Below are 25,783 nucleotides of genomic sequence, written 5' to 3'. Positions count from 1 at the left end.
TGTTATTCTATTTGCTCTATTTCATTTTTATTATATATATGCTTGTGCCTCTTAAACGGTTGTCAATTTGGTCAGTAAAAATCACTTTATCAGTATTTTTATTCAGCAAGTTCATCAGTGTGTGTTCAGTCTTGCACTGCCACTCAGCTCAGTGGTATCATAATTTTTTCTGTTAGACATCAAACATAGTAGATATAATAATAATATGTACAGTATAGTTATTAGGTAGTCATTGCTTTTCTTTAGGCCTTACTTAAAATGGTCAAAGGGGCCTCCAACCAAATTTTGCATAGGGCCCCCAAAGGTCTAGGGCCGGCTCTGATTATTACCAGTCACACAGCAGAGAGTTATGTGTGTACTAATTGCTGCTGAGCCCAAAGGCAACACAGCGCTTCTTTTTCTTCTCTTTTTTTTTAGCACAGGTAGTCTTATTAAATTCATACAGCAACATCTCAGACCTGAACAATGGGAGTCCTCACACGCCTTACCCTCACCATTGTCAATGACACCAATCACCCTCTATATGCACACTTTATGCTGCTGCCACCTGGTCGCAGATACAGGACTCTGAGTTGTAGAAGGACTCGCTTTGGCAGAAGTTTTGTCGCTTCTGCCATTGCACTGCTGAACAAACTACCTCGCTGACTCTGTATAGATCCGGTGTCGTTGTCGTAAATGTGGTTGTTTCTATGTGACTCTGTATCTGTCTTTATCTTATCGGTTAATGTATGAAACAGACTGTGATTTCAAATCTCCCTCATGGTACAATACAATACTATTCTGTCTGTCTGTCTATTGTGGTCTTTATGGTCCTCAGCAGACTCACCCAGTGGCCTCTCCCGGTCCACGGCCTGGATATCCATCAGGCCCGGCAGGTTGGCTCGCACCGTGATGGTGTTGGTCCCGGTGTTCTTGTCAGCTCGCTGGATGCTGCGGCTCTGCCAGTCGGTCCAGTAGATGTGGGACCCCAGCAGGGTTAAACCGTACGGGTGCTGGACTGGAGTCACCAGGGTGTGGCGATTCTGCCCGTTCAGGTCGGCCGCCTCGATGCGCTGCAGAGGGCCGAAGAGATGAAGGGGATTACCACCATGACTCCAGAATGTCTGATGTCTTTCATCTCAAACATATTTAACCTTTACATCTCTACTGATATCTATAAACTTATGAGATCTTTTTTATGCCTTGTCTGTTTTTAATTAATATGGTGCATCTTTATGAATCTAATAGCCTTTTCTTTGGAGTGTCTAAAATTATGTTACTAGTAAGGCATGTGATTACTTCATTGGGTTGTTTTTTTCTCACTGTGAAGACCTTGTTTTAAAAGTGCTATACAGATATAGATTAGTGTTCTTAACAGGTTTGTTACAGCTCCTCAGATCCAGAGTGACTTACAATGAGTGTAACAGCAGAAGAAAGTTAAAGCTATGGTGCGTAGTTTCTGTCTCCCCCATGAGGAATTCTAAGTAATGACAACAAAACTGTCGGCGCGTCCACATGCTACAAGCCTTCCGTGATCACGCACCACCCCCCACCCCTCCTCCACACAGTTGCTTATAACCAAGGAGGACACGGAGGATTAAAAAAAAACATGGACTCTTCAGAAGAGGTAATTATCTTCACTTGATGACACCATTCTCTAAACATAACCAAACTGAGAAATACAGAGAGAGTTTTGTGGAGCTGAACGTCTTAATTAGCTTTGTAGCAACTCATTTGGAAATGGCTTGAATGTAACGGACGTTCATTGGTATAAAAAAGTGACGCACTAAAGCTTTAAATTCCTGGTCAATTAACATCACAAGTCCTTAGAAACACAGAGACCAGGGCTTTAGTCCTATTAGAATTTATGATTTGTGAGGTGAAAATTCATGCAAGTGTCGTTGGGAGTCACTGCTTTACCTCAGTGTGAGCGTCGGCCCACAGTAACTGTGAGCCGGCCATGTCGATGGCCAGGCCGTTGGGCCAGCCCAGGTTGTTGCTGATGAGGACCACGCGGTCTGAACCATCCATTGCTGAGCGTTCCAGCTTAGCGTGCTCTCCCCAGTCTGTCCAGTACATATAACTGGAGAAGAGAGAGGGAGAAAGAGAGAGGGGCACAGAGGTTTAAAGTCAGACAGAGTAAGAAGACTGATAGTAGGACAGAGATGAGATGATGAGGACACGCTGGATCACCAGACCAGCAAATATTACACATAAAGTTTGGACAACAAACAGACGTCGAGATGCTGTACAATCATTAGTTCAAGTTCAAACAACTTCATTTATCCAAAAAAGGGCAATTCGTTTTTTTAACACAGTCTAATGACCCCCAAAAAACATTTACACATAAACAAGACAGACAGGAGAATGTACACAGTTCAAATCAAGCTAAGAATAATGATAGAATAAAGGTTCCCAGACAGATGGAACACAAGCGGTACACACCTCAGGATAAGAAAATAAGATGTAAGATAAGATAGATTTTATCGTCCTGAAGGAAACAATATCTGCTGTTTAAAGAATTCAAAACAACATAGTGCATACAGTACATACATACACACATGGGGCCACGCCTGCGAGCTAGTTCAGGTTCAGCCAACTCGAGCTGCACCGCTGTACACACACGTGACATGCCTCACTCTCTCCGTATCATTTACCAAACACACCCCCTCAATTTGTCAGTTTGTATCGCTGTATCGCTACCCACTTTCAGCCCCGCCACCACCCCAGCATCCACCTGCAGGCTCCGGCCGCGAGCACTTTATCATCACTCCCCAATGTCTCATGTAAACCCAAACGGCGGGGACTGATGAGGTCGGAGTCTGGCCACCAAACACAATGTTCTGCTGTTACAATAAACATTTCAAATGTGTTGTCTGACTGAAATACATAAAGTACACAGACTGTTGCATCACTCACACACTGCCCCTTGTACAACCCATCATAATAGTCGTCATAATATGTGCAGTAAGGGTAAGCCGCCTTATCAACATAAAATCCTGGTAAAAGAAAAGTAAAAATGTACATGTGTGTGTTTACAAAAGGGACTATTGTCAAGGTTTAAAAGTCTGATAGCAGACGGAGCATTATTGGTAATGATAATGAGCCTTCTTTCTCTCAAGAGCTAGAACAAAAGATACCAACTCTGTAATGTTAATAACATATTTCTCAGTGAAGTGAAAATCACAATTGAGTTTATTCAGAGATTTCCACCAAATGCTTTGAAAATAAAAAAGCTATCGCGCTCTGGGAGCCTTACCCCATCTCATTGTAGAGGGCGATGGCTCGAGGGCTGTCCAGGTTTTGCCAGACGAGAACTTTCCTCATGGTTCCGTCCAGGTTGGCGACCTCGATGCGGTTGGTTCCCGTGTCCGTCCAGTAGATCTTCCTGCCGACAGCATCCACCGCCAGGCCATCGGTCGTCACCAACCCTACAAACAGAGGCAGAGACGGAGTTGTGACACTCTGCCTGGGTGGAGCTAACCCTTGTGTTGTCTTCCATTCGACCATGCATCGTCCTCCCGGGTCAAAACTGAAAATCACTTTTTCACGTTTTTGTCTCTTTTGGCACTTTTTTCAATGTTTTTTGGGCGCTTTTTTGATGTTTAGCGCTTCTTTTCAATACCATGTATAAACACCACTAACACCAACATAAGATGTACACTTATTTTTGGAATTCATGGTCAATAAACCTAATTTCTAAGAAATTAGAGTTAAAAAGCAGAAATGATGATTCTTTTAGACTAATATTAAAGGAAGGATAATCACAGAATGGCATATGTCAACATTCAGTCGAGATACTGAGTTTCTTTTCAAATGCTAAAAAATTTAACAAAACCCAAAATTCAATGAAAGTAGAGATTTTTGTTGTACTTGCAAAGCGCGTTGTATGGAATCATCCATGTTATTTTTGGGTAATCAAAATTAGGTAGTTAAAAAGAAACCCATATTTCTGATACAGACATTTAGACAACGGGTCAAATATGACCCGAAGACAACACAAGGGTTAAACAGCATCGCACATGTCAGCCATTCTCCTCACCTGTAGATATGATGTCTTCTTGTGCTTTTCCATTGATGTTGGACCTGCTGATTTTCTTCAGCGTACTGTCAGACCAATAGACTTTTCCTGCAGGAACATGCACATAGTAAGGACTCCATTTCTACATCGCTTTCTTGTCATTTTAAAACTTTAAGAAGACATACGAACCTTCTTTGGGGTCGACCCCGATGGCGATGGTGTTTTTCATGGAGCTGTTGACAGCCAGAACCACATCAGCGAAGTAGGGGATATCCAAAGAAACCATCCTGATGTCGGTCCTCCGTGCAAAGATCAGGAAGCTGCTCATCCCTGCACACACGCACCGCGCGCGCACGCACACACGCACACACACACACACACACACACACACACACACACACACACACACACACACACACACACACTTTCCCAGTCAGAATACAAAAGGGGGCTGACATGCTTTTATCTTCCTGGAAGCAAAGTCTTTGGACATTAACCCTTTGAAATCTATGCTGTTTTGGTGCAGTTGTCTCCCCTATTATTTGCAAGCTTGTAAAATATATTTGTTAAGGGTTTTGTCGCTGCTATTTTGTATTTCCTTTTGAGATGAATATGTTCTGAGTTGTGGCACTCCTTTTCTCCTTCAAGCTTTTGGTAATGCTAACATTAAGTATAATGTTGCATTGGAGGTCAACAAGTTACAGTAAATGTTGGGATTACCCAGAGCCCCATTTCAACCTACGCCTGCTATTTTGCCCTGCACCATGAAAACCATTCGCTTTAACTACAAGCAGTTTCTTTTTGCACTGTAAACATGGATAAACAGACAACAATAACTGCATTATTTTTGACACTGAAGACAAAGTTTCGTACCAGGCGTGCAGGTCTTTCCATCCGTCTGCAGGTTGATCCCGGTGGGACAGGCACAGCTGGAGGCTTTGGGAGCAGGAGCCAGGAGACAGAGGTGGCTGCAACCTCCATTATTCACCGCACACGGGTTAGGCACTACAGATGGAGACACACAAAGCAAATATGCTCAGCCACTGTCCTACTTTCTGTGTTACCTTAGAGGCAAGGACTGGAAAAGGAATGGGAGAAATAGGGGCAAACAAAACAGAAACACACAATTCCCCTTATGGGAACATGGGAAAGCCCCTAATATCAGTGGGATCAGCGAGGTGTCAGTTTGGTATGAGCCCCTGAGGCTCTCTGCGCTCTCAGCCAGTAATCTGGGTTCAATTTACCTGTAATCCTCTAAGTGTCAGCAGAGACACATGATCTGAGCTCTGAGAATAAGGGGCAAAAATCAGAAAAGTACAAAGTGACAGGAGGAGATTTTATCCTTTGTCACGAGGGACTGCACAAGTCCAACAAGACACGTTAAGAATGTGTATGTATGTATGTGTGTGATTAATTGCATTAACTGTAAAATAGGATTTGTACATTTGATAGATTGTAGGACCCCAGGAAGAATAGCTTTTATCTTATGCTGAAGCTAATGGGGATCCAAATAAAACAAACAAACAAACAAACAAACAAGTGTAGTGACACATTTCTCATTTGTATATTTTATATCTCTGTACTGCAGTGCATTGGATTTGAAATGAAGTTTTAAATGTGTGTGAAGTGAACAGAAGTGTTTTTAAAAGATGTTCACATGCATTCTGGATGAACGCAGTAGGACTCAAAGCCATTTTTATACATAGACCTGCAATGCAGCAGGTAAAAATACACACGTTGAACAATATATGTAAACCATTTGTAATTTTTCTGACCAATATTAAGATTAAAATTTTCTGACCAATATTACGATTATTAGTATTTCTGTAAACTAAACTGCAGGCCTCTATTGGTAATATTATTCTTTGCAATACACATAATCACAAGCTTATTTATTGGTTTTGACATATGACTGAAAAACCCTATAACTGCTTTGCACTTTGGTGGCTTAAGCTAATGCTAACAGGACAGGCTGCTACATAGCTCAGAACCCTGGAGGCCCAGTAGTTAAGCATGGGCAAATAACAGTAATTAGCTACTACAAATAGCTAGAGTGCCTAAACCGTTCATCAATTACAGCCGAAAGTCTGCAGTTAAACCTCATACTCAGGATCATTTAATTCATTTTGGATCCAATGTGTTGCAGCACAAGACAAAACAATGAAAAAATGCGTCTTCAGTATTGATCCAGCGTGTGGGCGCACACAGACCTGTCTCGCGGTGTCGGTGGAACATGTGAATGTCCATGAGGTTCTCCAGGTTTTCGGCAAGTGTGAGTCGTCCCAAGCCGGTGAGCTTGTCAGCGCTCTGGATGCTCTTGGACTGCCAGTCTGTCCAGTACAGCTTGTCCTCGTGTACAGTCAGGCCAAAGGGGTGAGGCAGCTGGCTGCCAATCAAAACCTGCATGCAAAAACAGTAGCAGAAGTCTGGTGGATCTGTAGACATTCCTAAACATTTACTCCAAGTGAACCGAAAATATTGAAAACAAAAGTCAACCATGGATGAACAATTAGTCAAATTGTTGCTAACAAAGTACATTAAAATTACACACTATTTAAATGTTACATTTAAATAATTTCTCAAACAAATCAGCATGAAGACATTAGCGTTGTGAGAATAAAATGAAACACCCTTTACCTGTCGGTCAGAACCATCGAAGTTGCCAAACTCAATAGTCTTCATGCCAGCGTCGGCCCAGTACAGGCGTTTGGTCTCGTAGTCAATGGCAAGCCCATTGGGCCAAGTCAGATTAGATGAGATGATGACGATGCGACTGGAGGCGTCCATTCCTGCACGCTCAATCTTTGGGTTGGCACCCCAGTCCGTCCAGTACATGAAACTATGGAGAAAGAATAAAACAAATGAGAAAGAACGAGAGGGACATGCAAAGTTCGGCTTCATATGTTTTAACTATTTTTAGTCATCTCACCCTCCGATCGGGTCGACGACAATGTCCCTGGGCCGGTCCAGGTTCTCCCATATCAGCACAGTCCGCATGCTCCCATCGGCATTAGAAACCTCGATACGATCCGTGCCTGAGGAACCAAAGACATGACGTGACTGTCAGGCAGGTGATTGCACATAGTACATCAGAAATATTATGTGATGTGAAACAATGTGAATAAAGTTGCATACCAGCATCGGTCCAGTAGAGCTTGTTGGTCACCCAGTCAATCGCCAAACCTGCTGGGCTCTCCAGACTGGTGTCCACCACCACCTGGAGAAACAGACACAGCAAACATTTGAAACCCCCAGTTCTTAGTCTTCTCCAGAGCATGAATTGCTGTTGCACTTTCACATCAGCCCCAGTAGATGGCAGTATTGCATAAACTTAAACCCTGGTGCTCCTATATGTGTAGTCTGGGACAAATCAGAAATGGAATTTTAGTCTGGTGGCGGCTGTGGCTCAGGTGGTAAAGCAGTCGCCTACCAATTGGAAGGTTGATGGTTCGGTCCCGAATCAAAGTGTCCTTGGGAAAGACATTGAACCCCGAATTGCTCCCAATGCTGCGCCGTCGGTGTGGGAATGTTTATCTGATGAGCAGGTGGCACCTTGTACGGCAGCCTCGGCCACAAGTGTATGAATGTGTGTGAATGGTTCCTGTACTATGTAAAAACGTTTTGAGTAGTCGCTAAGACTAAAAAAAGTGATACATTTACATTTAGTTCAGCCAGACCGTGGATGTCACTGACCTCCTGCTTGGTGCCGTTCCAAAGTGCTCTGTTGATGGAGTCGGTGGTGACGTCTGTCCAGTATAGGTAGCCGTCTTTGGCGTCCCAGTCCAGCGCCACGGCATTACGCACGTCAGCAAGAGGGATGACATCATCGGACATGTCCTCTGTATCGAAGCTGATTCGTCGGATGTCCGTCCTTCGGGCAAAAAGCAGGAACTTGTCAAGACCTGATTAAAGACCAAAGGTCTTCTGTCAGTCTTCTAGGTTTAACAGTGGGGTCAACAGTGAACACAGCAAAACAGCACTAACACACAGACAACTAGCAGCCCAACTTAGGAAATCTAAATCATAACCCTTCCTCTAACATAATTGTCTAAAATGATAATAACATATAAATGTTTTTATGACTACAGGGTGTGTAGATGTTACATAGTTCTATTTCAAGCAATGCAACTGTCACAGGGTAGTGGGAAAAAAACTAAACTGAAAAGGATTCATTAAAAACTTTGCCAAAATAAAGTTAATTCTAGTTTGGCACTTCTTTAGCTGCACTGAACCATAACATGTAATTTAACTGGTTTTAAATCTCCATTAGTGAAAATTACACTTCAGTGGATATCTTATCATCCTCTGCATGCACATTTTGTCTCTAAAATTTTGTTTAATGCATTTAATAATTGTCAAGTTGTAACATTGTTTCACAAATTTTTTAAATATGCAAAAGCCACGCAAAAATTACACATATATTACAGTTCCAGATGTTGAGGGACTCACCGTTGGCACAGTTGTTGTGGTCCACCTTCTTGAAGCCGGTGGGACAGGCGCAGGTGTGAGTCTTGTTGCTGGGGAGACACAGGTGGCTGCAGCCTCCGTTGTTGGTGCCACAGCGGTTCCTGCCACCTACAGGGGAGACAGAGAAGTAACACAGCTCAGCATATGTTGGTTTATGTGCTTAGAAACTTTTTGAAGAGGCTAATTATTTATTTTAAATAATAATTTATTTATTATATTTTGGACTTTGGTCGCATGTCATCCCCTCTTTCCAAAAGAAACTGCTTTAATTTGAGGATGTAATGATGACTGTTTACAACGTTTTTTAAGCCAAGTACCCCTTAACTGAAAGAGAGATGGAGCAGGGACCCCCTACTACATATACTGTATAAAATGAAGTTGCATAGTAAACTGGGCCTACAATAATGTGTAGGGCGGCCTAAAGCCTTTATACATATTTTTTTGCATAGAATACTAAGCCAATAAAACAGCCTAATAATTGTTGGCATGGTTTTATAAATCATGTTTACTGTTAAACATACATGTGGCACAGTGAATCCTTAGGATTAAGTGTATCTGTTGATGGCTAACTTAGTGACTACCTTACCTATAGGCCAGTAAGCAGTGGGGATTTATATTTCCTAATAATATGTTGGATTCATGTTAAGACATTTTCATAAAAATAAACAATAATTTGGAGGCCCCACTGCATTGACTCTGAGGACCCCCTAGGGGTCCCAAACCCCCTGTTGAAGATCCCTGCTTTACAACACAGAAATACCAGTTTCATACATGGCCAACGTCTCCAGTTACTATTGTGAGAAACGTCTTATAATAACTGATAGGAATCAGAAAAAACAAAAATAATATGCAGGTTGTGAAAAACAGGTTTATATTCTTTAAACTGATTTAAAAGGTATTTGTTTTTCTGTTTAAAGAGAACTAGTTCAACATGTGGGAATATGCTACAACAATGTCCCCTCTTATTCTTGATCTGGTTATTCTATCCCTAGTCCATATCGGCAACGTTTCATTTCAGGAATTGTTCAGGTGCTCATCACACACTCGACAGACAGCCATTTCAATTCCTGCGGGCCCCTCCTACGTGCACATGTTCCACCAAAACAAGTTCCTTCCCAAGGCTATTTTGCAGAGGCGCCGTACCTGCACCCGGAGCTTAGCGCTGCCCATGAGGATTGTGATTGGATAGAAGAAATGCCAATAAACCACAGCACGTTTTCCTCCCATCCAGCAATGTTGTGTGGACTAGCCGGACCTTCCTCCGCAGTGCTGTGGAGATAGGTCTGGCAATGCGAGACTATTCTTTTTGGGGGCTTTTTTCTCCTTTATTCGATAGTGGATAGACAGAAAAGGGGGGGGGGAGAGAAAGAGAGGGCATGACAAGCAGCAAAGGGCCGCAGGTCGGATTCGAACCTGGGCCGCTGCAAAGGACTCTGCCTACATGGGGCGCACGCGAGACTATTCTATCCCCAATATTTTTCTGAAATATTAATGTGGTAAATGGCGAAGGAATCCATTAAGAAATGTGTATATTGAACAAGCATTGTGAAATCTAAGCAGCAAAAGAGACCGCATCTAGGAAGTATGTTACAGTAATGGTGGTTTTTAGGTTCATCATTCAGGATTTGAGAACTAGTTTATAGACCGATTGTACAGGCTTTTAGGGCTGGACCCGATATTCGTTCGGTGGGTTGGTATTCGATTTGAAAATTTGACATTCGAATATTCGTTTATTTATTTTTTTTTGGTTTATTTATTTTCTGCATTTATCTCTCGTTCACACTCCAGTCCAGTTGGTGGCGGTAATGCAAATTTAAGTTGGTTTGCCAACCGTCAATAAACTACAAAGAAGAAGAAGAAGAAGATACTGTCGGTACTTGATGACGCCCACGTCGAGTATTTAGCAAGCTGGGCAGAGAAGCTAGCGGCGATAACAAGTGCGGAAATGGAAAACTGTTTCGCGTTTTTCCGTTGTGATTCGGCCAGAAACTTCAACATTGTGAGGCGAAGAGATCGTTTTGGAATATAAAGCTCGGATATTACATTTCCTTGGACTCTTAGGGATTTATGAAAATCAAGTTTTGGTCAAAATACCACTTTGTTGCTGAAAGGACAACGAAAACAGGTATGCATGCACTCTCGGCATTACGGCTGAATTGTTTTATTTTCTGTTACTTTGTAACAGTTGTGTACATGGCTGTATATTTTAAAGATTTAATGCTTTAAAGTTATAAAAACGAATAAAAAGGTTACAGCGACGCCCCAGTCACAAAGTGGCCCGTTGACGGGACGGTGATCCGAGGTTAAAAGTTTATTAATTCTGAACGTGTCTGGCCTGTCTATCTATATTGCACCAAATACGACACTGCACTCCCTTGTGAAGTCGTTTGGATGAAAGGTTCTCGAAATAATCAAAATTCAAACAAACAGACAGACACATAGAGATTCCTGCCTTTATTAAAGATAATAATATGTTCAGCCCCCTCTCTCCGAAGCTTCGAATATTCGATGCTCATTACTACCGAAGCTTCGAAGCTCAAAAAATGGTATACGGACCAGCCCTACAGGCTTTATTATTGTATAAGAGGTAAGAGACCAAATGGTTAACAATTAAGTCAGGTATTTTTTATTAATAAATCTAAACTTGTGTAGGTTTCTTAACTTATATATATTATGTATAGCTTTAATGTTGTGTTGTCTTTACTTGTTTATTGAAGCAGAGAGTTGAGTCAACGATGACCTCACTGAACAGGCTGAGTGTGTACTGTTGTCTGTCATTGTACAGTATGTTGTTACCGTGTGCTATTGTATGTACGGTTGTTTGATGTGTACAGTGCTGGGGAAAGGAATATACCCTTCTATGAAGTCTAATGACATCAGGGTATTTGAAATATGAAACCACTTGTAATTTCTCACCTGATATATACAGTAAACTGAAGGTTATTAAGACTTTGTGACATTTTCCATTATTGTGGTATCAGTCTTGTCTTCTAACTCTTGGCAGAAAGCAAATAAGGGTTTTTTCCCAAAATGTCAAACTATTCCCTTAACTATGAAACAATACAGTGAATACTGAACACATTTCACATTGGAAATATATAGATATGTACAATTATTTTTTTTATTTTAAAAATATAATGAACTACACATCGGCAGCAGAGCTTTAGTCTTCTGTTCTTCTAAAAGTCACAGCATGTGTCTGGATTTCACTCGAGTTCTGAAGCCTCTTTGCGGTGTTCAATTGATGCAGAGTTCAAAACTATTCCACTCACACACAAACTTACATGTCTCACTGAATCTACACCACAACAAAAGGAATAGTGTCTGACTTCCCTCTGCCAACACAGACGCTTCTTGCAGTTCATGTTAGAGTCCGACTGTTACAATATTTTATCAGCATGATAACCAAAACTTTCTTTTGGCCAGAACTCAAGTTCAACATGGTTTGTTAGCAAAGAACACAAGTCTTTGCTATCATGCGGATAAAAAAAAAACACCTCAACCGGCCAGTTCACCACAGGGTCTAACACTAGTGCAGCAAATCATTCTATCGTCTCTGGGTTTGCCACCATGTCGGACAAGTCTTCACTTCAATAATACCCTTAAAGAATGTTCCATTTTCCATCTTCAACCAGCTCATCTTCCACCCTCTAATTTTGCGTTTGATGTTTTGTTGCTCATTATTTAGTTCTCCCGCCTGCTGCATGACATGTTCTACTTCTTAAGGCTGCAAACTTGGATGTTTTCATAAATAGATCCATTGTTCTCACCCACAACTCACTTTAAAAAAAAGAAAAGAAATGCACACCCAATCACAGACAGATTTGAAGCAATGTGGGGTGGACAAATGACCATATAAGGAGCCTTCAAGTCTCATGAATGGAGAACACCAGTTTGTAGTGTAATATCTCTGCACATCCCTTTGTCCAAATACTGTGCAGTATGTTATTGTCCACTGCCTTTTTTTTTTGTAACCAAAACCAGACCAGGCACAGACGTTCGATTCCATGAATCTAAAGCCATTAAATCATCAATCAATCGTGCATGAGCTTTTTCCTGGAAAGACTTTGACCGTTTACAGGTCACTTTACTGATCATTCTGTGGTTTCGCCTTGAAAAAAAGACAAAATGCAACATCAATATGGACTATGTATTCTCCCATTGTGATGCTATTGATTGACCCGATTCCTGTCGCTGTTTAATGACCTTGCTGTCATTTCACAACAATAACGAGATATGATCATAACAACAACAAAGCCTTTGATAGAGCGTATTAAAAACTTCATTTAGCTCCCATCTGTCCTCTGATCCTCCCACAGGGGACCTTGACTGCTCGCACTCCCAAAATGTGTACCACTAATTACTGGGATATTCAACAAACGTTCAACTTAAAACTTTTAATTCTGCACTTCTGTGTACCGACCTGCAGGCTGCCTCTGGGGGTGCAGGGTGTGGATGTCCATGGGAAAGTGCAGCTTGTTGCGAATTATCTCCTGGTTCTTGCCGGTGAATTTATTGGCACTGTTGATGCTCTTGGTGTGCCAGTCGGTCCAGTATAGGCTGTCCTCAAACACTGTGATGGCAAACGGGTGGGGTAAGCCTACACAGAGAGAGAAACAGAGATTCAAAAAAACGGTGAGAGATGCTGGATGAAGTGTGCAATAAAACCAGAAACAGGCCCATAACATCTTTCATGAAACAATGAGCTGCTTTTTAAAGGATGTAAACAACCACCGGCGTTACGTTTTGACACCTTTATAATGAACAAGAAATAACGATTCTGTGAAGTTCATGTGGACATTTAAATCCAAACACAATAAAATGGAAAGAATAAATGTGGCATTTGGCTTGTTCCACCAACGCTCTCCAAACATCCTCTTATTCAGTGCTGTGGGCTTGGCTGATGTCATAATGTCCCCATTTATAGCTGCTTTCAATTACTCTGCCTCTCATTGGCCTGTGGCTGGTTAAGTTGTGGCCAGGGCGGCCAAAAGCAGATACGCTCCATTGGTTTCCTTAAGTAATGTGACTTTTTCGGTACAGAATCTGAAAGCAAGATCGAGACCAGCCCTTAAACCGGGTCAGACTGGTACAAGAGACTGGACAGATATACACCAGTTCTCGTCTTAAGTCTGCAATGACATATTATTCATGTTTGTGTATGTTTATGTAAATCATTTCATGTGAGATTTTAATCTGAAGGAAACAACAGCCCAGACTGCACATGTGAGCAATGTTTTTTTTTTGGTTCTATAAGGAAACCGATGTTGTTCGGTTGTGTGCATGCAGGATACTCCTTTCCCTTCCCACTCTCCTTAAGGAGTAGCTGTCCAATGAACTGTCAGTATACCAATGACCAGTCACGTACGCAGGTGGAACTGGACAGAGGGAAACGGAACCGAAGCCAAGAGGCAAGAATAAAGAATAAAGTGTGGAGATCAGCGGAAATGGCACGTGGAGGCAAAAATGTAATGTTTTACAAGAGTAACATTTTTATATATATATATAAATAATTGGAGAGTTTCCGTGTCTGTTGATGGTCTAAATGGTGCTTTTTAGGAGTTTCTTTTTTTTAGCTTAAATGGAGAAATACATTAGTAGAAATGGGATTGTCTTAAAACAATTATTTTCCTATATTTCTGTAAGTACAGGATATCATGAACATTTGTGACTAAATGAGCAATGATCAGAGTTAAAGGAACACACGACTTATTGGGACTTTAGCTTATTCACCGTATCCCCCAGAGTTAGACAAGTCAATACATACCCTTCTCATCTCCGTGCGTGCTGTAACTCTGTCCGACCTCCCCCCGCCAGCCATCTTCTAACCATATACAAACTGGGAACTATATTCTCAGAAAGGCGAAGCACTGCTACTTGGGCAGAGTGATTTTCTTGCAGCACCTGAGAAGCCCTGTGGTGAGGAGCAGAGAGTAGCAGTGCTTCGCCTTTCTGAGACTATAGTTCCCAGTTTGTATACGGTTAGAAGACGGCGGTGTCTCATATGACCTTATTTGTACAACCTGTGACTATACAAATCACAAATATATTCCTGTAAATAGGAAAATGTTGGCATTATTTTGTCACTTATTGGGAGCAGTAGGCTAGTTGGAGTTGGTTACCTCCAGGATCTGTGCTAACCAGGCTAGCGGTTGGGGCGTCAGACAGACTTACAATACGCAAGAAGATGAGAAGGGTATGTATGGACTTATCTAACTCTGGAGGATACGGTAAATAAGTCCCAATTAGTCGGCGTGTTCCTTTAAAGTTAGAACAGTTCAGCTGATGTCAGTTTGTCCGACACTTTGTTCCACCCACTTCAAAGCAGTGAGAAGAACACACACACACAAAAGAAAAAGTACAAGAATCCTTCATGTCAAATAACCATGTGCTGTTCTAACTTCGTCAGATCATTATGTGGCCATATAAAACCCCATCACTTACAGTAAGTGAAGCGGATTGCAAAGATTAGTTTCAGGGCCTTTAAAAAGTTGGTTACATTCAAATTTTGCATCGAGGCTTTGAGGCACATGACTTTTTTTTTTTTTTTACTTTTGTCTTTGTACATATTTCTGACAGCCCATATCAGAGGGACCCTGGCTTAATACTAAGTAAGCTTTATTTTATTTTTTTATATAGCACCTATCACAGATAGAATCACAAAGTGCTTCACAAGCAACGAATATAACAATTTAAAAAACATCATACAAAACGATGCAAAAATGATAGCTCAGTCAACTGAAAGCTTGTCTGAATAGTTGTGTCTTCAGCTGTTTTTTAAAAGAAACAGTAGAATTGGCCACACGCAGCGACAGGGGCAGGGCGTTCCACAATTTGGGAGCAACTGCCTGAAAAAAGCGGTCTCCCCAAGTTTTAAGGCGGGTTTTAGGAACCATTAGGAGATTTTGACCTGAGGAACGAAGAGTGCGGAAAGAAGAGTAAGGGGTCAACATGTCTCCAATATATTGAGGTGTCTGTCCATGTAGGGCTCTAAAAGTTAAAACTAAAATGTAATTATTATTAATTTAAATACTAACATGTGTAACAGGGATCTCCTTGCAGATTTGTCTCCACTGGGAACATGTGCTCAGGGTGACTCTTCCACACTTAACATTCTCTTTCTCTCTCCAGCTTAATCCTCCTCTAGTGAAGTAGCTGCACAACCAGTTGGATGAGAGTGCTAAATGGATGGAAAAAGTGATTTCTGCTGCTACACGGAGCTGTGGTGGTGGAGGTGGTAGTGGTGGTGGTGTGGCGAGCATGCTGGCGCAGGGCTTTTTAAAAAAAACAGAGCTGCTCATTTAATGACAGTGTTTTACAGCACGGCATAAATGTCAAGTGGTAAATGGCTAAAACTGGAGAGACACCAGAATAATAATGAGCCGGATGAGAGTGAATGTATTTTAATTCAGTTTGCCTTTCAGAGAATGTTGCTTAATGCCTCAAAGCTTTGTTATAAATGAGAAGCAGTTGTATCTTATTAGACGTGTATCGGTAAGTCTTGGCTGATTCGTAACAAGAAATGTCAGTACAGAAATGCCAAAGCTATGTAGACAGTGTCACCAGTACACAGTGTGTCCACCAGAGAGCCTCAACTATTTTATTTTTTTTTTTTTAGCATTTTCTGTACATATTTTGATCATAATTCTTTAATAACTAATTGCTATAAGGTACACCCCTCGCGTACCGTTGAAACGTGGATGTCACACACTTTTGGAAGACATGGATTTGGATTTTGAAAGACATGGGAAGCGCAATACGGGCTGGCTGTTCAGTTTGTATTTTTAATTGAAGCCAATCGCGGCTGTCAGGGTACCGACTATGCATAACTGACAAGAGGGGGGGGGGGACATAGAACAAAGACTTTATCAAAGATAAATGTATTGGATATACACACATACGCGCATGTTTAAATGTGGATTTTGATATAAGCATTATACTATACATGATGTTTATTGATGCGTTTGACAGCTGTAGGTACTGTAGCTTTACATTTTTTTCACTTCAAATGTATCCATCCATCCATCCATCCATCCATCCATCCATCCATCTTCGTCCGCTTATCTGGTGTCGGGTTGCGGGGGGATCAGCTCCAGCAGGGGACCCCAAACTTCCCTTTCCCGAGCCACATTAACCAGCTCCGTCTGGGGGATCCCGAGGTGATCCCAGGCCAGGTTGGAGATATAATCCCTCCACCTAGTCCTGGGTCTTCCCCGAGGCCTCCTCCCAGCTGGACGTGCCTGGAACACCTCCCTAGGGAGGCGCCCAGGGGGCATCCTTACCAGATGCCCGAACCACCTCAACTGGCTCCTTTCGACGCAAAGGAATTTATGTCTATCTTAATTTGGTTTAATGATAACTTTCTGTATTAATTTATCTACTTGTTTGCAATATGTTGTATTTAAGGTGTTCTGTGTACTTGGACCTAGAAACTACAACTGAGAACTGCATTTCCCATGTGTACTTGCATGGCAAAACACAGACGTACTTATGCCGCGTTCTATTTACCTCGGAACTCGTTTTTTACGAGGTCAAAGTCGGAAACACGCCCCCTGACCTCGTATTTACCAGCTCGGAACTCGTACAACCTCGCAGTAGCTAGAGTTCAAAATCCAACATGGCTGCCCCCTGTATCAAGAGTTGTGAAAGCTGCAGTAACATAAAGTTATAAGCACTTCTGTCTCATTTGTGTCACTAAATCAGTCGTTCACACAGGCATGTCCAACTTCTATCTGTGGACATGTTGTTACGTTGTTTGCATGCACAAAAAACGGCGTAATGCGTTGTTATCAACTGGTTGCTAACAATAGCTAACCGGGCTAGAGCTAATGAAAACAATGGAAATCGACTTTTAAATAGAACGCATTCAACTCGGGCATGACGTCATTCCTAGTTGCGAGTTCCGAGGTAACTAGAACGTGGCATAAGCCCTGGGATTCCTTTTGTAAAGGCTTCTTTTCTCCATATTACATCGGCCTAGGGTTGGGTATTGTTTGAATTTTTTTTTTTTGTGATTAAAAAAAATATATATTTTTTTTAACACCAGACAAAAATCAAGAAAAGATGACATAGTAACTACAATATTCCAGACCATTCAACAAAATAGACAATAGACCAAATAAACATATTTATAAATGACAACACCATAAGCCCATCATACACGTCTCTCCTCAGCACAAAGCTTCTTAGGGAGGCCTCCAGGAAGTTCAGGTACTTCCCCCCCTTTTCTAGTATAGACATCCAATCTGGTAAACAGTTTATATGACATCTTTTCAAACGCCGCCACCCTAGCCATCTCACAAGCCCACTCCTGGATTGACGGCACCCCTTCATTCTTCCGTCCCCTTAATATAATCTGTCTGGCTATCATTAAACTAATCTGGACCCAGCTTCATATGTGCAAATCCATCCTGCTAGGATAGACCTAAGAACAACGGAACCTGGGTCCCTGCAACCTGACATAGGTTATTAACATGTATAGCCGGTCCAAAATTCCTAAACCTTATCACATTGATAACTTTTAAGTGCTGAAACAATACCTGAGTTTCGGAACCAATCCCAAAACAATACTGATGGTACCTTACTTAAGGTAATTTCAAGTTAATAAAAAAAAAAAAAAATTTTAATCAAGAATCAGTCAAGACAAGTGAAAACAACAAGACCATGTCTGTACACTGATGTCCCTCCTCCTCAGGTCCAGGTGTGTGTGAGGTGATGCTGGCTGAATGCGTGTGTTTTCTGATCTTATCCTAACATGAGGGAGACAACAGTGCACCCTCTTCCCTCCTCTGAGTCATCGGCATCTGCCAGGCGCCTGGTTTTGATACGGTCACCTTCTTCCTTGTCGTCTCTACATCCCCACCCCACCCGCTCCTTTTTTTTTTTCCGGGACAGCTGGAGGAGCAGCTGCAGGCCGACAGGGCATCAAACGTCCCACCAGCCTTCACAGTAATGTCCCCTTTAACCTACATGTGGCACCTCCCAGTCCTTTCACGCCTCGACTGAATCTGTCACACCTTCTACTTACAGTTCCTCGGCAACACAACGTCGCCTCCAGCTGGACAGAACGCTACACGCTGCTGAACAATATACTGTACACATCTTATCCAAACTTGTCTACTGAAAATTAATACTCTGTAATAATCAAAAAGATGTACCCGAGAGGAGGATGTCATCACATTAATGGTAATAGGCAAGTTAACTAAATAAACATGAAGACTGAAGAAGACACAAATGTAAAATCAACCTGGTGACTCCTAGTGGTAGCAAAAGTCTTCCTCTAGTGTCACCCACAGGGAATCATTTTACTGTAGCTCTACTAGGGCAAGGCAATTTATCGATATTATTTAGATTTTTTTTTTTTAAACTGTATATGAATAACCTTCACTGTTTACTGTCTAATATTTAATGGTTTAAATGGGGAGGATATGGGTGGTTTTGGTGTGAAGGAGAGCTTTGCTTTTGTTTGTCAGTATGTATGTATGTCTGATGATGTATGTTTTTCTTGAGGTCTCCTCAAGTTGTTTTGTTAACTGTTTTATCTAATTGTGAATGTATTGTATATGGTTGCCTTTAAGGACCCCCTTGAAAGCGAGATGCTACATCTCAAGGGGTTATTCCTAATAAAGAATTTCCAAAATATGAGGCTGGATATCATCTTAAATATTGGATATATCTGGTTTTAAAGGCTGTATTACAGTAAAGTGATGAGACTGTTCTAACTGATCTATTATTTGACGTTACCCACTTATATCTACATTACCGATGATTATTTTATCAAATATCTCATTGTGTAAATATTTTGTGAAAGCACCAATAGTGAACCCTACAATATCGCCGCAATATTGTTAGCGAGGTATGTGGTCAAAAATATGGTCATATTTGATTTTCTCCTTATGGCCCAGCTCTAAGCTCTACACACAAGATATCTCAATATAGTTTACTATTTCTCGGGAAAGATTTCAAGCACATTACTATTCTCCAGAGGATGAACCCTTTATATTTTAATGACCCCATTGCCTAGTACACTATGCAAGAACTTTGTATTTTAGTGAACTTTAAGACATTATGTTGTGACCTTTGAAAGGAGCGCTTGTCTACAAGGGCGAATTGATTCGTTGGTCTATCGTCATTACTTCCTAAAGGACTGAATGGATGCCCAGTGTCATGCAGCAGATTGCTCATTGTGAATGAGGCATCGCTGCGATAGCACACACACACACACACACACACACACACACACACACACACACACACACACACACACACACACACACACACACACACACACACACACACACACACACCTCTTCCTGTCCCCCACCTGCACAGGTGGGCAGATTGATAGCAGCGATAGCCTGCTGTCCAGCTCCAATGACAGAGGGGCTGGCACACATCCAGCTAACACACACGGAAAACTAAAGATGTAGGGAGATAGACACTCGTTAACATTCCTGGCCACCGCGGCTCACAACGTAACTATGCACACGCTCACACACATACAGACGCACAAATGTCCCATTTGTCCTGTGTGTTGTCTGAGCAAACAGAGGCTGTGGAGAAAGGCCAGGGCCAATTACAGCCTTTTATCCTGAGAGCACACACCATTAAGAAGAGCTCACAGGGCTGATGGGGGGCACACACACACACACACACACACACTTTCCTGTGTCCTTCTCTCTTTTCACACTCTGGAACACTCTTGATTGTCACTGATGTGCTTCCACTCTTTCTTTACTTCATCAGAAAAAGAAGAAAAAAAAGTCCCAAATTGAAAGCCGCTCTGTTAGCTAACACCTACTGTAAAAATTTTTTTACAGAGCTACATAGTTCAGCCAAAACCTGAGAAACACATCTTAATCCAACACAAGGCCTCAGAAACAGACCAGAGTGTGTGTTTATACTTGCGAAGATTTGTGACAGATCAGTACCCTGCTTCCTTAGGTCTGTAAATGCCAGATCCCCAATTTTAGTGCTAACACACAGTTTTGGCTTTACTGTAGGAACCAACAGCATAAACAGAGGCACGCACGGCTTTATGTTGTCCTTTACGGCGTCTGTGTGTGTGCATTTCAGTGGCATGCACATGTGTATGTATATAATGGAAATATGGCATTAATTAACTCTGCATGGTATAATTAAGTAGAGTCAGCATGCTACATACTATATCTGCTTGACATTGTCTGCTTGTGTGTGTGCTTCTTTGTGTGTGTGTGCTTCTTTGTTTTTGTGTGTGTGTGTGTGTGTGTGTGTGTGTGTGTGTGTGTGTGTGTGTGTGTGTTGTAATTAATGAGCAGAACTCCAGCCAGACCTTTGTTCACCACATCTCTCCACGTTTCTCTTCAGCTCACTCAAAACTTTCAATGAAATAAACAAGGCACCAGAAATATTGTTGGGTAGGTTTACATTTTACATGTAAAAGAACATGAATCGCCTCAATTTGTGTTGCCATAAATTATGTGATGCCATACATGATGTGATTCTTCCGTGCTTCCGCTTAAACACCTCAACCAAGGGCAGAATAACCAGACAACTTTATCACAGATTCTCTCATCCTTTCTGCTCGGACTTGCAATGAAATATGTAGTTAGGCTTCTGTTATTGCAAACATAACATTTAATATTGTTCCTTCACATGTAAAGGTTTCCACCTGATAGCCATGAGGCTTTTATTGTAAAGCAGCTGCAGCTTCCTCTAGACTTTATTGCTGAAACTGGCAATCGCAAAGTCCTTACGTGTCCTTTGTTAAAAATATGGATTTCTGGAGGAGTTCATCGAATGTTTTAGACCCACAATCTAGGTACAAGCTCCAGTCCACCATATAAAAACAATAAACTTGTACAGTATGTAACTGTCAAGGAAAAAAAAAAAAAACAGGGGTAGTACTTTGCATGTTTCTTAACAATGTCTGAGTTCTATCTGTAACAAACTCCAATTCTGAACTGGTTCTTGATACCCAACCCTAGCCAGAAAAGACAGGTGACAGATGGGAGTTTACCTTGGCTGATGACGGCCTTGCGGTTGCGTCCATCCAGGTCTGCCCTCTCGATGACATGGTGCTTTGCGTCCACCCAGTACATGCGGCGGCCGGCATAGTCAATGGTGAGGCCGTTGGGCCAGAACAGGTGTGTGTCTGCGATAACCCGCCGGTTGGAGCCATCCATGTTGGCGTACTCGATGCGAGGTGTGTTGCCCCAGTCTGTCCAGTAGATCTTACTGAGGAGGAAAGTGGGACAGCCACGGTTAGTTTGCTTACTTTTTTACTTGTTGTCAAGAGGTAAACAGATTGTTGTCAGGATTCATGACACAGCAGATGTCGGATATAATAAAAAGTCTCCTCTGTCCTCGACATTCATGTCCTCCTCATCATCACTCATCTGTTCTGACCGGCATCAGAGGAAAGAGCTACTTTTTTTGGGGGGGATATTTTTTAATTATCCTATGCAAATGAGCTACCTAATAAGCTGAATGAGTTTTCGGGCTTAACATTTCTCTGGGGCTTTCAATTAAAACTTTTTCCTGCCACTGCAGCATATGAAGCTGGGGATGAAAACACACTTAGCTGCTGCCCCTTTCATGAAATACTTGTTCCACACAGATGCTCGCCTGTGGGCACTGCGGTGCTGCCAAACTTTAATCCTTGTTCTGCTGCAACACTACAACTGGGACACATCCAGAGGGGATATGTACTGTATATATGAGCATGTGTGCATTTGAAACCATCTGTAGTGATTTATACACTTTGTGTGTGTGTGTGTGTGTGTGTGTGTGTGTATTTTGACTCATACCCCTCTATGGGGTGCAGCGCGATGGCTCGGGGCTTCTCCATGTTCTGCCACAGCAGCACCTTGCGGTGCGTCCCGTCCAGGTTTGCCACCTCGATACGAGACGTCCCAGAGTCTGTCCAGTACAACTTGTCATGGATCCAGTCTATGGCCAGTCCACCTAAATGAGACCAAAAAAAAAAAACATTTTGAATTTGAATATGGACTATTTTATGTTTAACTAATGTTTTACAACAGTTCTGTTTAAATCTCTCATGTACATCTTAAAAACACAAGATACAACGTGTTGGCAGGTGCGCTTAGAAGGTGTTTTTTTTACACTTTGGACATAGCCAAGCTAGCCGTTTCCCTCTGCTTTCAGGCTTTATGCTAAGCTAACTCCAGCTCCATGCTTAATAACAGACAGACATGAGATTGTTCCTCTCTGTGTCTTCATTTCCCACAATGTTGAACTATTCCTGTCGGTGTCATCTGTAACTTGTTTTATTCTCTGATCTTAATATCACTATTTTGTATGTATTCATTGTATGTTCGTTTCACTTTAGCCTGTTTATATATGTGCTTTCACAACATGTGATCAGAACGTCATGGCAATAGAGTTTCACAGTAGTAACAGTCAAATATACTGAAAAGAAAAAAAAACTAAGAAAGAGGGTGAAAAAGACCAAAAAGAATAGAGAGTTGAAAAGAGCAAGAGACACTGAGGCTGAGACAAAGCAAGGAAGACAAAAAGCAAAATAAAGAGAGAAAAAAAAGAGAAAGAGACTGAAAATAAGAGACCGAAAGAAAAAAAAGATGTATATGAACAAGACGATGGATGAAGTGAGGGAGAGCTGAGTATAGTTGGACAGAAAGCAGCCGAGTTGAATAAATTGGATAAATGATAAATGGGCATGTTGACCTATATCTGAACCTGCATCCTATTGGCCGCCATACGCACCTGGGCTCTCCAGACCTGTGGAGACAACCTCTTCCACGTTGGAGCCGTTGAGGTTGGCCTTCATGATGCGGTCCAGCGTCACGTCGGACCAGAAGACCAGCTCACGGCTGTGGTGGAAGTCCAGGGCGATGGCGTTCTCCAGGTTGTTTAGCAGCAGGGTGTACTCGGAACGATGCGGCAAAACCTGACGGATGTCGATACGGTTGGCGAACAGCAGCACGGGCTCCGGGCCTAAAGGACAGGAACAAGGACAGAGATGAAGACCATGTGAATTAAAGTGGAAAGGAAAACAGCCAGAGGCCAGAGCTGGGGACTCGAGTTTGAGACTGACTCAAGTCGCACTGGAGTCGCACACACAGTGACTTCAGACTCGACTCAGACTCAAAATGTGGGAGTTTTTAGGTAACGTCTGATGAGCCGACCGTAACATATCCACCTAACTTCGTAACACGCGGCCACACGTGAGAGGACAATAAACATTCTGACTGCACCGGCAGCTGCTTTGGCTTTGAAAACTTCATGCAACAAGGGCCAAACAAAAGAAGCGCTGAATGCTAAATATGTGGACTCCAGCTCAAAGACCTGGGAATTGACTTGGCCTCTAGCTCAGAGACTTGAGACTTGACTTGGACTCTAGCTCAGAGACTTGAGACTTGGACTCTAGCTCAGAGACTTCAGACTTGACTTGGCCTCTAGCTCAGAGACTTGAGACTTGACTTGGACTCTAGCTCAGAGACTTGAGACTTGACTTGACTTGGCCTCTAGCTCAGAGACTTGAGACTTGACTTGACTTGGCCTCTAGCTCAGAGACTTCAGACTTGACTTGACTTGGCCTCTAGCTCAGAGACTTCAGACTTGACTTGGCCTCTAGCTCAGAGACTTGAGACTTGACTTGGCCTCTAGCTCAGAGACTTGAGACTTGACTTGGCCTCTAGCTCAGAGACTTGAGACTTGACTTGGACTCTAGCTCAGAGACTTGAGACTTGGACTCTAGCTCAGAGACTTGAGACTTGACTTGGACTCTAGCTCAGAGACTTCAGACTTGACTTGGACTCTAGCTCAGAGACTTCAGACTTGACTTGGACTCTAGCTCAGAGACTTCAGACTTGACTTGGACTCTAGCTCAGAGACTTGAGACTTGGACTCTAGCTCAGAAACTTGAGACTTGGACTCTAGCTCGGAGACTTGACTTGAAGTAAAAAAAACGATGAAGTAAAAGTTGGAAAGAAACAAAAGAGAAAAGAGTATGGACGGATGGTCACTTTTAATAAAAGCAAGCATTAATCTGACTGGAGACGAAGGTTGGGGGCCTGGCAGCTGGCTGACGGACAGTCCTGACCTGGGTTTGCATCAGATTGATGGGCTGCTGTACCAGGCCTGCACTCTACCTTCACTGCATATCTAAATCTAGTCCAGACCTTCCGAATGAGCCAACCTCATTCTGAGCAAAGACCCCCGAGCTGAGGAATGGATACAGTTACCGCTGGAGCAAGTATAAACACTATGCAACCGTGTTTTTATTGGAGGTCAAACCCAGCGACTTCTCTGTGGTCACATGTCAAGGTTGAAATAGAGTGCAGTGGTTTTTACCCAAAGCTTTGCAGCTGCGCTTGTCAGGTCGGAGCTCGTAGCCCTGAACGCACCAGCACTGGAACCCCCCCTCCGTGTTGGTACAGCCCTGGCTGCAGTAGCCTTCTTCAGCACACTCGTCCACATCTGGAACAGACCACAGAGACAGAAGACAACAATGAATTCAAGACACAAATTTGCAGAGAGGTGGTATATATGTGTTGGTATATATATATATATATATATATATATATATATATATATATATATATATATATATATATATATATATATATATATAAAACTTTTTTGTTTTATAAAACAAACTTTTGATACACATCCACACCCTACTTCTTTTTCAACACCTTACATTTTTAATTCATTTCTTGACCTTGCAAACACACCCCGCACAATCTGGAAACATAGCGTGTGTCTTCATGCGTTTGAAAATTCTGGCAATAAAACTTTGGACTCGTGGCAGAAATCCCAGATTTAGGCCCACACCAAATTCTTATCAATAATTTCTTAGCCCAAACCTCAACCTCAAGTTCCAGTGAAATTTGTTCATACTTTTTGGCAAATATCGTGCTGGCATGAAGACAACCTCACACACACACACACACACACACACACACACACACACACACACACACACACACACACACACACACACACACACACACACACACACACACACACACACACACACACACACACACACACACACACACACCCACACACACACACACACACACACACACACACACACACACACCCTGGCAGGCTTTGCCGTCGTCCATCAGTCGGTATCCAGTGTGACAGGTGCACTGGACCAGTCCTCTGACCATCTGACACTTCTGGGAGCAGCCTCCGTTATTCTGGTTACAGTTGCCCTCGCTGGAACGCGGACCTGCACGGCACACAGGAACATTACGGGACCATAAACACAGCGTGCTGATTTAGTATGCATACAACCACACACTGTAAAAAAGGTATGACTCATCTGGTGTTGAGCCTTGAAAT

General features: G+C 42.3%; 1 protein-coding gene across 3 annotated transcripts in view; it reads right to left on the bottom strand.

The window, feature by feature from the left end:
* lrp4 (low density lipoprotein receptor-related protein 4) overlaps positions 1-25,783 on the bottom strand; it is a 156,953-nt gene that overhangs the window by 15,035 nt on the left and 116,135 nt on the right. For all 3 annotated transcript variants that reach the window (XM_039795245.1, XM_039795246.1, XM_039795248.1), the window contains exons 10-27: positions 25,536-25,670; positions 24,782-24,907; positions 23,192-23,422; positions 22,255-22,411; positions 21,465-21,682; positions 12,891-13,067; positions 8,450-8,575; positions 7,694-7,902; positions 7,136-7,217; positions 6,930-7,035; positions 6,638-6,839; positions 6,211-6,400; positions 4,874-5,005; positions 4,190-4,330; positions 4,022-4,108; positions 3,239-3,410; positions 1,900-2,062; positions 827-1,052 (exon numbers count right to left, since the gene is read on the bottom strand). In XM_039795245.1, coding sequence (XP_039651179.1) covers positions 827-1,052; positions 1,900-2,062; positions 3,239-3,410; positions 4,022-4,108; positions 4,190-4,330; positions 4,874-5,005; positions 6,211-6,400; positions 6,638-6,839; positions 6,930-7,035; positions 7,136-7,217; positions 7,694-7,902; positions 8,450-8,575; positions 12,891-13,067; positions 21,465-21,682; positions 22,255-22,411; positions 23,192-23,422; positions 24,782-24,907; positions 25,536-25,670 — 2,880 coding nt within the window. The remainder of the gene's footprint in view (positions 1-826; positions 1,053-1,899; positions 2,063-3,238; positions 3,411-4,021; positions 4,109-4,189; positions 4,331-4,873; positions 5,006-6,210; positions 6,401-6,637; positions 6,840-6,929; positions 7,036-7,135; positions 7,218-7,693; positions 7,903-8,449; positions 8,576-12,890; positions 13,068-21,464; positions 21,683-22,254; positions 22,412-23,191; positions 23,423-24,781; positions 24,908-25,535; positions 25,671-25,783) is intronic.

This window comes from Perca fluviatilis, chromosome 3, assembly GCF_010015445.1.
Source record: "Perca fluviatilis chromosome 3, GENO_Pfluv_1.0, whole genome shotgun sequence".
NCBI classification, from domain to species: Eukaryota; Metazoa; Chordata; class Actinopteri; order Perciformes; family Percidae; genus Perca; species Perca fluviatilis.
This window is presented reverse-complemented; position numbering and strand designations above follow the sequence as displayed.